The sequence below is a fragment of the Convolutriloba macropyga genome, chromosome 13, assembly GCF_964194025.1.
Source record: "Convolutriloba macropyga chromosome 13, txConMacr16.3, whole genome shotgun sequence".
Lineage (NCBI taxonomy): Eukaryota > Metazoa > Xenacoelomorpha > Acoela > Convolutidae > Convolutriloba > Convolutriloba macropyga.
The window spans coordinates 35,757,568-35,770,265 of record NC_134480.1 but is presented as its reverse complement, the minus strand read 5'-3'; the positions used below and the strand labels follow the sequence as shown (position 1 = coordinate 35,770,265).

Genomic DNA, 12,698 nt, shown 5'->3' with positions numbered 1-12,698 from the left:
GCAGACAATAACCACTAAATAACAATTCAAACCAGTACAAAACTGTCGTCTTCTGAATTTCTAACTAGGCCAACAGTGAGGGGGATCTTTCGCCCAGAAGATCGATCAAATAAAATAAACCAAAGGTTTTGAATTGGTGAAGCAAGCGTTACTTTGTTACTCTGCAATTTCCCCTCTTCCACTCTTGTATGCTGTTGCAAATTAGATTGCCTTGAAATAAGTTAATTCACAATGGGGCTCGTAATATCAATTCTAGTTATATGGATTACAAAGGTAAGAGAATTTCTTGCACATCAATGGAAAAGACAAATTCAAGACAATTTATAATAGTATTTAAATAATAATACAAATTTCCGTGGTTCATTTCCCAATTGAATTAAATCAAAACAGCTCACAGTATCCCAACTGGTCTTGCAGTTACAATCTTCCACAGTTCAGTCTCCTCTTTGCTTTTCACACTAAGCTTCTAAAGTTTAGTCCCACTAAACCAACTACTATCTCTCGCTTGTGCCAAAATATCTTCTGTGTTCCACTTCTATTGTGTCTCAGCAAATCGTTTGGACCCTCTCTCTCTCTCTCTTTCTCTCTCTCTCTCTCTGTGTGTTACTTCAGTTTATACTCAACCAATATGCTTTTATCTTAAGCAAACAAATCATAATCTCTTAAGTAAACATTGCAACTTTAATTTGGAATCTGTAAAATTCTGTAGGAGGACTTTGTTTGCTATGCAAACAAACCAATATCAAATTATGCTCTGTCATTCAACTGCTACCAACCATTGTTCAACTTTCTCCTTATCTTAAGTACACGACCTTTGGACTCTAATGTAAACAAACACACTCTCCTTGTTTATCGCATATATGCAGTTGACATGTCAATCCGTGTTTGCTTTGTAAACATTGAACGTTACTCTGAAAAGTTCTTAAACCTCTATTTCCGCTATCAATTTAGCTAGCTGCAATCAATCCGTGTCAAAAATCAAGTGTTGAATAAATATCTAAACTCAGCCCTAAACCGAAGACCAATTGTAATTTCCAATTTTGAAACTATTTCATGCAAATCCCAAAATCCTCCGAAAAGTCTAATATTCGTAAAAGCCCAAAATTTGACCTCTAGGAGTCAATCAGGGGTCATTCGTCCAAAATGAGGGCTCAAGTTGATAAAAACAACTATTGTCACGGAAAGTTCTCTCATAGTTGCACCTACTTACAAAATTTCATGGCCTAACTCCCACTAGAACACGAGCAATGACCGCGCAAAATTTCATCGACCTCCCGGATGATCCCAAATTTCACAGCTTTATTACTCGCGAAGTAGTGGTCAAAACGTCTTCGGGTAAAAACTTCTAGTAAAAATAGGGTCCCAACAACTTGCGTGCCAAGTTTCATGACCAACGGATCAGCCATTGCGAGTCGTTTGCAATTTGAAATTTTTTAACGATTCGTGGGTGCCGAAACCCGAAAACTCCTAGTTCGTCAAAATTGACCGGGGTGGCTATTTTTTTGTCACTAACTGTCTCAGGTTGTCATATTATTACCATTTCAAAGTCATTCGGCCGCTCAAAAAGGCCAAGTTCCGGTTTTGGGCACTCGGGTCGTCCTGAAGCACCGACTTCCGGTCGGAATCTGAGGTTAAAAATATCACCAATCGAAAGCCATTGAAAAGTTACACTATCCCTCCAAAAACCATAGGACTACTACCAATACTCAACGAGCAATTCAATTTTTACGTTCCGCAGCACGGGCGTGCGCTAGTTCCGTGCAGGTTGGTGTGGGATCAAATCCGACCTCAACATCGGATTCCCTGTATCCAAATTAGTCTATCCCCCAAATTTCAGGTCAATCCGACTTCAACTTTTAGAGAAATTACTATTTTAATTTCAGTGTTAACTATTTTTAGTGAAAACTGCCTATTCATATTTCAAAACGCTAATAACTTTCTCCCACAACTTCCTAAACCCTTCCAATGATCATCTGCTACATTACTCTAGTCTTAATACCCATTGCAACCCTTAGTTACTTTGTATCATACTCGAACAGTCATTTTTTTCGCTCAAAATATCGAAAACCTTCAAATCACACCACTTCCGGTGCTAATAACTCGTTGGGTGGTCGGATTGGCCCGAAAGGTATACCAGCCTGAGAGGACTATTGGGTGTACATGCCAATAAGAATTGGTAAACGTCCGGATAATATAACCTCCATGGGGGGGCGGGAAACATCCGCTTGGTAGTATTTCGAAAAACCGATAAATTGCTTTTTTATTTACTCTGAATCAACAAAACTCTACTTAAGGAACTCAGATCAAAAAGGTGTAACCTGCCGCGCATCCCTATTATATAGGGACAATCATCAGGGGAACATCCCCCAAATTTTCAAATTCCAATGATGAATATAACTTAAAAAGTCGAGGGTAACAAGTTTGGAGTTGCCAATAATTTTGCAATTTCAAAATCACACTTTAATTTGGTTCAAATTGAAATTCCAATTTTGATCAAAATACCTAGTTCACTTCAAATCATCGCTCTCTAGTTTTCATCTAAATTTAAACCCCTCATTTCGACTTTGGCTTGATGCTCAAATACAACTTTGCTAATTAATCAAAATATATCGACAGCTCAATATCAATTTGTTCATCAATTTGTTTGTTTAAGAGATATCACTCAACTACCCTCTCTGGCGCCTTCAAAACAATAACACTTAATGAAAGAACGCTTTATTCAAAAACCTAATTAACTTGTCTAACTTGACCTAAATTATGTGACTTAACTAGCGCTATCTGGTTATGAAATTTCTTTTGAGTTTATTCTTATGCTTTCTACACTCCTCCCTCCTAGATTATTATTCTCCCGAATAATTGCAAAGCCTTATCCTGTGACCCGATTAACTTATTCCTACGTACTTTAACCATAGTCGATCTAGTGAAGTGAACCACATATATTTAGCTCCGGGTTAATATAATTTAACTGCACCAAAATTTGAATAGCGGCTGATTAAATCAGATTGGAACACACTCCTGCATTTTCACATTTCAACATACCCTACCTAATTCATCAACATCGGTTTTTGATCAAACTCTATTGCCTTTGACATACATCTACCCAGGGAACCCCAAAGTCACTAAAAAATCAAATCTATAAATAGATCTACCAAATCAACACATTTCCCTAAATCATCTTATTTTGAAAAAAAAAATTTCCTTACGGCTATAGTGCTTGATCAAACTGTCCACTGTCCTGATAAAATGGATTAAAACAATGTAGACAACAATTGGGTAAAAAGGCTTTAATAACTTAGCTGTCAACGTCCCTCTCATCATACGCTCGTGCACTTGTACACGAAAACCTTCTTCCTCTGATGCTTGAATGGATGACCAACTCTTCTTTCACTGTAGCTACCATTTCTCCTGTAATCCTGCCATGACTGCTGTCCAGATGCTTCCAAACGGCTCCACTTTCCCTTCCGGCTTAAGGATCGGTTCTCCAGCAGAAGCTTTGCAATCTCCGGAAATCGCGATGCTATCCCTCTATCCACTTTCTGCTTAATTTCCAACGAAAACACGCTAGAGTCCTCCCTCCTAGGCTGTTGATCATCATGAACCCAATCGCTCAACCATGTAGCCATTGACTTCTGTTAGTATTTCCCTGTTCTGTAAACTCCAGCACTGTCCCCTTGATGCTCATCCTTTGGTTCGACCGAAACACTACCATTAAGCTGACTTTCACTCAATTGCGATTGCACCCATTCCTCCAACTCCTTTCCAAACTGTGCAAAATCACTGCGGTCACCTGCTGCCTTATTGTTTTCACCCTTCTGTGTTTCACAAACCAACTGCCGATCAATTCCTCCTGAATTTGACCTATTCTCCAAAGTGTCCGTAGTGCACTCAGTTGTACACATCTGTGTCTCTTCAGCCCCGTGTGTCGCATTACAGAACTTCTGGTATGACCCTCCTGTCTTTAACTCTATCAAAGCCCAGGCTCCCAACATATCTTTTCTGCTAGCTTTGACACCAACACCAAAATCGCTCGCTATTGTAGTTACGTTGTCGCATGCTACTGAGTTCAAACTCGCGGCAAAATTTGTCTCGCTTCTCGAATCGTCGACATCAAATTCTACTACAACCGAAAAATCTGTATCCGAAATATCTTCAAACAAATTGTCATCATCCGACTGTTCATCGCTTAGCTCCCCAGACTCTAGTGACTATACACAATCCTTTTTCATGGCATGATGCTCATCTGGTCCACAAGACTCAACACTGCGCTCAATGATTTTTTCTTCCGTCTGAATTTTTCTGAAGCCATTGTTTTCATATTCGCTTAGCACTGCTCTATCAATGTCCTGATTTATTGGACCGCAAACTTCCTCCGTAAACTCTACCTCAGTTCCAGTTTGCACTTCATCGCTGTCACCTGGATTTCTTATTCTACTACCACTCTCAGCAATGCTCATATCTTCCTTTTCTCCAGACAGATCTTTACCGAAAATTCCTCTTCTTGACAAACCACAGCTGGACCCAATGCCAAACCCTTCAAAACTTCTGCCAGGTTGCCGGAATTGATCAATTAAAGAAATGCCAAGGCTACTTCTTGTATCAACCACCTACCTTTGAGAACACTGCTGTCGCGTTCTCTGATCTGCAGTATCACTGGTTCCAATTAATTCTGCCCTACCTCCCGCTTTTCGTCTAACAAACAAATTGTAGCTTCGCTCATAAAAATTTGGATTGTCAGACAATCGTATGTCAAACTGATACAGGGTCTCTTTCAGTGTCCATGCTTGCTTCCTTGGAGTCAACCGCCAATAGCCTCTTGGTAAATCACTTACTGCATTCAAGGTTCACCCACACAATTTTGTAGGCAACCTCTTCATTATCTTTTTTCCGTCCATCCGGGCTTCATGCCAGTACTCAAGTAATGTTCACGCCAATCTTCCCAAATTTCGTAGCCTGGTGAAGGAAAACGCTTCACCAACTGATAACCAAACATAATCAAACTATTGGGAACCAAATCACAAATCTAAGTCAACTTTCGGTGTGCTCTCAGCAGTTTCTCCAACGAATATTGCACGCTCTTCAAATAATCAGAAAATAATCCACAGCAAAAAGTAACAAAGAAATGAAACCCTCCCAGGAGCGCCAATGTTGTCTTCCGAATTTCTAACTAGGCCAACAGTGAGGGGGATCTGTCGCCCAGAAGATCGATTAAATAAAATAAACCAAAGGTTTTGAATCGGTGAAGCAAGCGTTACTTTGTTACTCTGCAATTTCCCCTCTTCCACTCTTGTATGCTGTTGCAAATTAGATTGCCTTGAAATAAGTTAATTCACAATGGGGCTCGTAATATCAATTCTAGTTATATGGATTACAAAGGTAAGAGAATTTCTTGCACATCAATGGAAAAGACAAATTCAAGACAATTTATAATAGTATTTAAATAATAATACAAATTTCCGTGGTTCATTTCCCAATTGAATTAAATCAAAACAGCTCACAGTATCCCAACTGGTCTTGCAGTTACAATCTTCCACAGTTCAGTCTCCTCTTTGCTTTTCACACTAAGCTTCTAAAGTTTAGTCCCACTAAACCAACTACTATCTCTCTCTTGTGCCAAAATCTCTTCTGTGTTCCCTTTCTACTGTGTCTCAGCAAATCGTTTGGACTCTCTCTCTCTCTCTTTCTCTCTCTCTCTCTCTGTGTGTGTGTGTGTGTGTGTGTGTGTGTGTGTTACTTCAATTTATACTCAACCAATATGCTCTTATCTTAAGCAAACAAACCATAATCTCTTAAGTAAACATTGCAACTTTAATTTGGAATCTGTCACATTCTGTAGGAGGACTTTGTTTGCTATGCAAACAAACCAATATCAAATTATGCTCTGTTATTCAACTGCTAGCAACCATTGTTCAACTTTCTCCTTATCTTAAGTACACGACCTTTGGACTCTAATGTAAACAAACCCACTCCACTTTATCGCATATATGCACTTGACATGTCAATCCGTGTTTGTTTTGTAAACATTGAACGTTACTCCCAAAATTTCTTAAACCTCTATTTCCGCTATCAAATTAGCTAGCTGCAATCAATCCGTGTCAAAAATCAAGTGTTGAATAAATAACTGAACTCAGCCCTAAACCAAAGACCAATTGTAATTTCCAATTTTGAAACTATTTCATGCAAATCCGCAGTTAAAAACCGCCGAAAAGTCTAATATTCGTAAAAGCCCAGAATTTGACCTCTAGGTGTCAATCAGGGGTCATTCGTCCAAAACGAGGGCTCAAGTTGATAAAGACAACTATTGTCACGGAAAGTTCTCTCATAGTTGAACCTACTTAAAAAATTTCATGGCCTAACTGCCACTAAAACACGAGCAATGACCGCGCACACTTTTCATCGACCTCTCGGATGATCCCAAATTTCACAACTTAATAACTCGCGAAGTAGTGGTCAAAACGTCTTCGGGTAAAAACTTCGAGTAAAAATAGGGTGCCAAGTTTCATGACCAACGGATCAGCCATTGCGAGTTGTTTGCAATTTGAAACTTTTTAAGGATTCGTGGGTGCCGAGACCCAAAAAATCCGAGTTCGTCAAAATTGACCGGGGTGGTTTTTTTGCCACTAATTGTCTCAGGTTGTCATATTATTACCATTTCAAAGTTATTCGGCCGCTCAAAAGAGCCAATTTCCGGTTTTGGGCACTCGGGTCGTCCAGAAGCACCGACTTCCGGTCGGAATCTGAGGTTAAAAATATCACCAATCGAAAGCCATTGAAAAGTTACACTATCCCTCCAAAAACCATAGGACTACTACCTCAACGAGCACTTCAATTTTTACGTTCCGCAGCACGGTCGTACGCTGTTTCCGTGCAGGTTGGTGTGGGGTCAAATCCGACCTCAAAATCGGATTCCCTGTACCCAAATTAGTCTATCCCCCAAATTTCAGGTCAATCCGACACTTCAACTTTTAGAGAAATTACTATTTCAATTTCAGTGTTAACTATTTTTAGTGAAAACTGCCTATTCTTATTTCAAAATGCTAATAAATTTCTCCCACAACTTCCTAAACTCTTCCAATGATCATCTGCTACATTACTCTAGACTTTATACCCATTGCAACACTTAGTTACCTTGTATCATACTCGAACAGTCATTTTTTTTCGCTCAAAATATCGCAAACCTTCAAATCACACCACTTCCGTTGCTAATGACTCGGAGTTGGGTGGTCGGATTGGCCCGAAAGGTATACCAGCCTGAGAGGACTATTGGGTGTACATGCCAATAAAATTTGGTAAACGTCCGGTTAATATAACCTCCATGGGGGGGGGGGGGGGCGGGAAACATCCGCTTGGTGGTATTTCGAAAAACTGATAAATTGCCTTTTTATTTACTCTAAATCCCTATTATATATGGACAATCATCAGGGGAACATCCCCACAAATTATTAAATTCCAATGATGAATATAACTTAAAAAGTCGAGGGTAACAAGTTTGGAGTTGCCAATATTTTTGCAAATTCAAAATCACACTTTAATTTGGTTCAAATTGAAATTCCAATTTTGATCAAAATATCTAGTTCACTTCAAATCAGCGCTCTCTAGTTTTCATCTAAATTTAAATCCCTCATTTCGACTTTGGCCTGATGCTCAAATACAACTTTGCTAATTAATCAAAATATATCGACAGCTCAATATGCATTTGTTCATCAATTTGTTTGTTTAAGAGATATCACTCAACTACCCTCTCTGGCGCCTTCAAAACAATAACACTTTACGAAAGAACGCTTATTTCAAACACCTAATTAACTTGTCTAACTTGACCTAAATTATCTGACTTAACTAGCGCTATCTGGTTATGAAATTTCTATTGAGTTTATTCTTATGCTTTCTACAAAAACAGTTAAATAACACTAATATTACTAGTATTGCAAGACTATACCATTTTTCCCGGTTTTTTCAGGTTTATGTGAACTAATTTCTATTTTTTTTTCAGGTTAAGCAGTGCGCATACAATAAAGTTTAGACAACCACTGAAAAAGAATTCTTAATCTGTAGGCTGTTCATAAGATCTTCAGAGATTTGGTTTATTTGTTGTCCGAAACTTTTTTTCCATACTAAAAAGTGACATGACCAAAATCTGTTAATACTTAAAACAGAAACCTGAAATATCGTGATTCAGAGCATATTTACTATGTTGCTAGATTCGAGACCTCTCGCATTTCAACAGCAGCTACGTTGAGTCTTTGTAATAAACTAATTGAATAGTATATTAGAAAGTTTTCGGGCAATAGCTGTAGAAAAAATGTTTCCGCTATTGATGATAAATTTTTGGGATGCTTTTTTTTTATTTATCAAGGGCAATTTGTTCATGTCCCGTAACAAATATCAATTTTGATAGCAAGCCGGCTCTTTAAAACAAAAAGAGTGTCAACGCCATACGACTATAATAAAAAAATGCTATATAGGCAAAAAATTACAAGCGGAAATGCGGTTTTAAGACTTTGAGCAGAATTCTGTGCAATCATAGCTTTTTTTATTTAGTTCAATTGGCGTGTAGCACTTTTTCCCCCGTTCCATTTAAGATGTTTCAGCGAGATACTGAAAATTGAAACACCTCAACGTGGGCTTTTAAATTATAGCGTGTGGTCCAAGTTCTTATTTATCATTTGTCTTACAATTAAGTTGATATGTTTGAAACTAACAAATATCTAACTTCAATATGATTGAATCTAACAATAAAGTAAGTATTTTTTTGCCCACCTTTTTTCAATTTTTGTCTCTAACTTTTACCATTTTTGAAGCAATAGGGGCTTTTTGTAGCTCAGCTGGAAAAACAAAATGGTGACGCTCCAATATTGCACAACTTTTTTCTGTAATTCTTCTGCAAATTATTTTGAGATGAATTTCATAAATTAACCAATAAGCAAACTGTCAAAGGCTAAATTTTAAATGTACATCAAAAACAAACTTTTTCCTCCAAAAAAGTTTCGAAAACCATTATTAGGAGAATTTTGAAACACTTTTGCCTTAACAATTTGTCTTTAATTTAATAGATAAAATTTTAAACAAAAAATGCCATTCCGACGGACTTTTTAACGAATTATAGCCGAAATTTTTCGAAAAATAGTTTCTAAAAACGTTTTCAATTGTACAGATAAAAATGGTCTGCTGATCTTGTTGTCTACCATTTTGTTCAACGATGAATTTTTTCTTTGTCCGCATAAGCAAAACTTCACCGAAAGAAACAAAAAATAATCAACGAAAAGCTTGTAGTGTAAAGTAAATCTGTCCAGATATCAGACAGATTCATTCGCTGGCGCGTTCTGGAGCTCCTCTTTCTACGTCTTATTTTTCAGTCGTATGAGCAGCGTAAGAAACTGGAGTACACATGCCAGACAGCCTTCTTCACGAGTATAGTTGTGGTACAGTGGGCAGACCTCATCATATCCAAGACCAGAAGGAACTGTCTCTTCACTCAGGGTCTTCTCTGCAACCAAGTCCTCCTAGCTGGAATGGTGTTCGAAACTGCACTCTGTATATTCCTGTCTTACTGTCCTGGGTTGGAAAGTGCACTTAGAATGCAGTCACTGCAGTAAGTCTTACCAACAACGCTCTGCAAAATTCAGTTGGACACACGTCTTGATTTCAATCTTGACCAGTGAAAAGACTCAAAAACCCCACCCAGCCTTTGAGGTCCAGGCAAGAAACGTCACTTATCAGACTGTCCCAGACCGAAGTGAAATTTGATTATAATCTATAGACTATTGTGCGCTCGAAACTCCGTGCGCGCTCGAAGTGCGCTCGAACACCTCCTCTGATAAGAACAATGTGCGCTTGCATACGCCTCTGATGAAATTGAAGTGCGCTCGAAATTGCCCTGGGTCTATACCTCGACTTTAAAGTCTTGTTGGGAAGGGGGGCAACGTTGACTAAACTTAGACGGTCGAGATTCCTAGTTATGGTCGAGCTGAAGTGTTTTAAAAAATTTTTTTGTCGAGCTAAATTTTTTATTTATTGGACCGCAAACTTCCTCCGTAAACTCTACCTCAGTTCCAGTTTGCACTTCATCGCTGTCACCTGGATTTCTTATTCTACTACCACTCTCAGCAATGCTCATATCTTCCTTTTCTCCAGACAGATCTTTACCGAAAATTCCTCTTCTTGACAAACCACAGCTGGACCCAATGCCAAACCCTTCAAAACTTCTGCCAGGTTGCCGGAATTGATCAATTAAAGAAATGCCAAGGCTACTTCTTGTATCAACCACCTACCTTTGAGAACACTGCTGTCGCGTTCTCTGATCTGCAGTATCACTGGTTCCAATTAATTCTGCCCTACCTCCCGCTTTTCGTCTAACAAACAAATTGTAGCTTCGCTCATAAAAATTTGGATTGTCAGACAATCGTATGTCAAACTGATACAGGGTCTCTTTCAGTGTCCATGCTTGCTTCCTTGGAGTCAACCGCCAATAGCCTCTTGGTAAATCACTTACTGCATTCAAGGTTCACCCACACAATTTTGTAGGCAACCTCTTCATTATCTTTTTTCCGTCCATCCGGGCTTCATGCCAGTACTCAAGTAATGTTCACGCCAATCTTCCCAAATTTCGTAGCCTGGTGAAGGAAAACGCTTCACCAACTGATAACCAAACATAATCAAACTATTGGGAACCAAATCACAAATCTAAGTCAACTTTCGGTGTGCTCTCAGCAGTTTCTCCAACGAATATTGCACGCTCTTCAAATAATCAGAAAATAATCCACAGCAAAAAGTAACAAAGAAATGAAACCCTCCCAGGAGCGCCAATGTTGTCTTCCGAATTTCTAACTAGGCCAACAGTGAGGGGGATCTGTCGCCCAGAAGATCGATTAAATAAAATAAACCAAAGGTTTTGAATCGGTGAAGCAAGCGTTACTTTGTTACTCTGCAATTTCCCCTCTTCCACTCTTGTATGCTGTTGCAAATTAGATTGCCTTGAAATAAGTTAATTCACAATGGGGCTCGTAATATCAATTCTAGTTATATGGATTACAAAGGTAAGAGAATTTCTTGCACATCAATGGAAAAGACAAATTCAAGACAATTTATAATAGTATTTAAATAATAATACAAATTTCCGTGGTTCATTTCCCAATTGAATTAAATCAAAACAGCTCACAGTATCCCAACTGGTCTTGCAGTTACAATCTTCCACAGTTCAGTCTCCTCTTTGCTTTTCACACTAAGCTTCTAAAGTTTAGTCCCACTAAACCAACTACTATCTCTCTCTTGTGCCAAAATCTCTTCTGTGTTCCCTTTCTACTGTGTCTCAGCAAATCTTTTGGACTCTCTCTCTCTCTCTTTCTCTCTCTCTCTCTGTGTGTGTGTGTGTGTGTTACTTCAATTTATACTCAACCAATATGCTCTTATCTTAAGCAAACAAACCATAATCTCTTAAGTAAACATTGCAACTTTCCTTTGGAATCTGTCACATTCTGTAGGAGGACTTTGTTTGCTATGCAAACAAACCAATATCAAATTATGCTCTGTCATTCAACTGCTAGCAACCATTGTTCAACTTTCTCCTTATCTTAAGTACACGACCTTTGGACTCTAATGTAAACAAACCCACTCCACTTTATCGCATATATGCACTTGACATGTCAATCCGTGTTTGTTTTGTAAACATTGAACGTTACTCCCAAAATTTCTTAAACCTCTATTTCCGCTATCAAATTAGCTAGCTGCAATCAATCCGTGTCAAAAATCAAGTGTTGAATAAATAACTGAACTCAGCCCTAAACCAAAGACCAATTGTAATTTCCAATTTTGAAACTATTTCATGCAAATCCGCAGTTAAAAACCGCCGAAAAGTCTAATATTCGTAAAAGCCCAAAATTTGACCTCTAGGTGTCAATCAGGGGTCATTCGTCCAAAACGAGGGCTCAAGTTGATAAAGACAACTATTGTCACGGAAAGTTCTCTCATAGTTGAACCTACTTAAAAAATTTCATGGCCTAACTGCCACTAAAACACGAGCAATGACCGCGCACACTTTTCATCGACCTCTCGGATGATCCCAAATTTCACAACTTAATAACTCGCGAAGTAGTGGTCAAAACGTCTTCGGGTAAAAACTTCGAGTAAAAATAGGGTGCCAAGTTTCATGACCAACGGATCAGCCATTGCGAGTTGTTTGCAATTTGAAACTTTTTAAGGATTCGTGGGTGCCGAGACCCAAAAAATCCGAGTTCGTCAAAATTGACCGGGGTGGTTTTTTTGCCACTAATTGTCTCAGGTTGTCATATTATTACCATTTCAAAGTTATTCGGCCGCTCAAAAGAGCCAATTTCCGGTTTTGGGCACTCGGGTCGTCCAGAAGCACCGACTTCCGGTCGGAATCTGAGGTTAAAAATATCACCAATCGAAAGCCATTGAAAAGTTACACTATCCCTCCAAAAACCATAGGACTACTACCTCAACGAGCACTTCAATTTTTACGTTCCGCAGCACGGTCGTACGCTGTTTCCGTGCAGGTTGGTGTGGGGTCAAATCCGACCTCAAAATCGGATTCCCTGTACCCAAATTAGTCTATCCCCCAAATTTCAGGTCAATCCGACACTTCAACTTTTAGAGAAATTACTATTTCAATTTCAGTGTTAACTATTTTTAGTGAAAACTGCCTATTCTTATTTCAAAATGCTAATAAATTTCTCCCACAACTT

The 12,698-nt window shown here is 38.7% G+C and overlaps 1 protein-coding gene across 2 annotated transcripts in view; it reads left to right on the top strand.

Annotated features, from left to right (window-relative positions):
• LOC142351919 (sodium/potassium-transporting ATPase subunit alpha-2-like) overlaps window positions 1-9,590 on the top strand; it is a 44,188-nt gene extending 34,598 nt beyond the window's left edge. For both annotated transcript variants that reach the window (XM_075404176.1, XM_075404175.1), the window contains exon 19: window positions 9,351-9,590. In XM_075404176.1, coding sequence (XP_075260291.1) covers window positions 9,351-9,590 — 240 coding nt within the window. The remainder of the gene's footprint in view (window positions 1-9,350) is intronic.
• The last annotated feature ends 3,108 nt before the right edge of the window (window positions 9,591-12,698 follow it).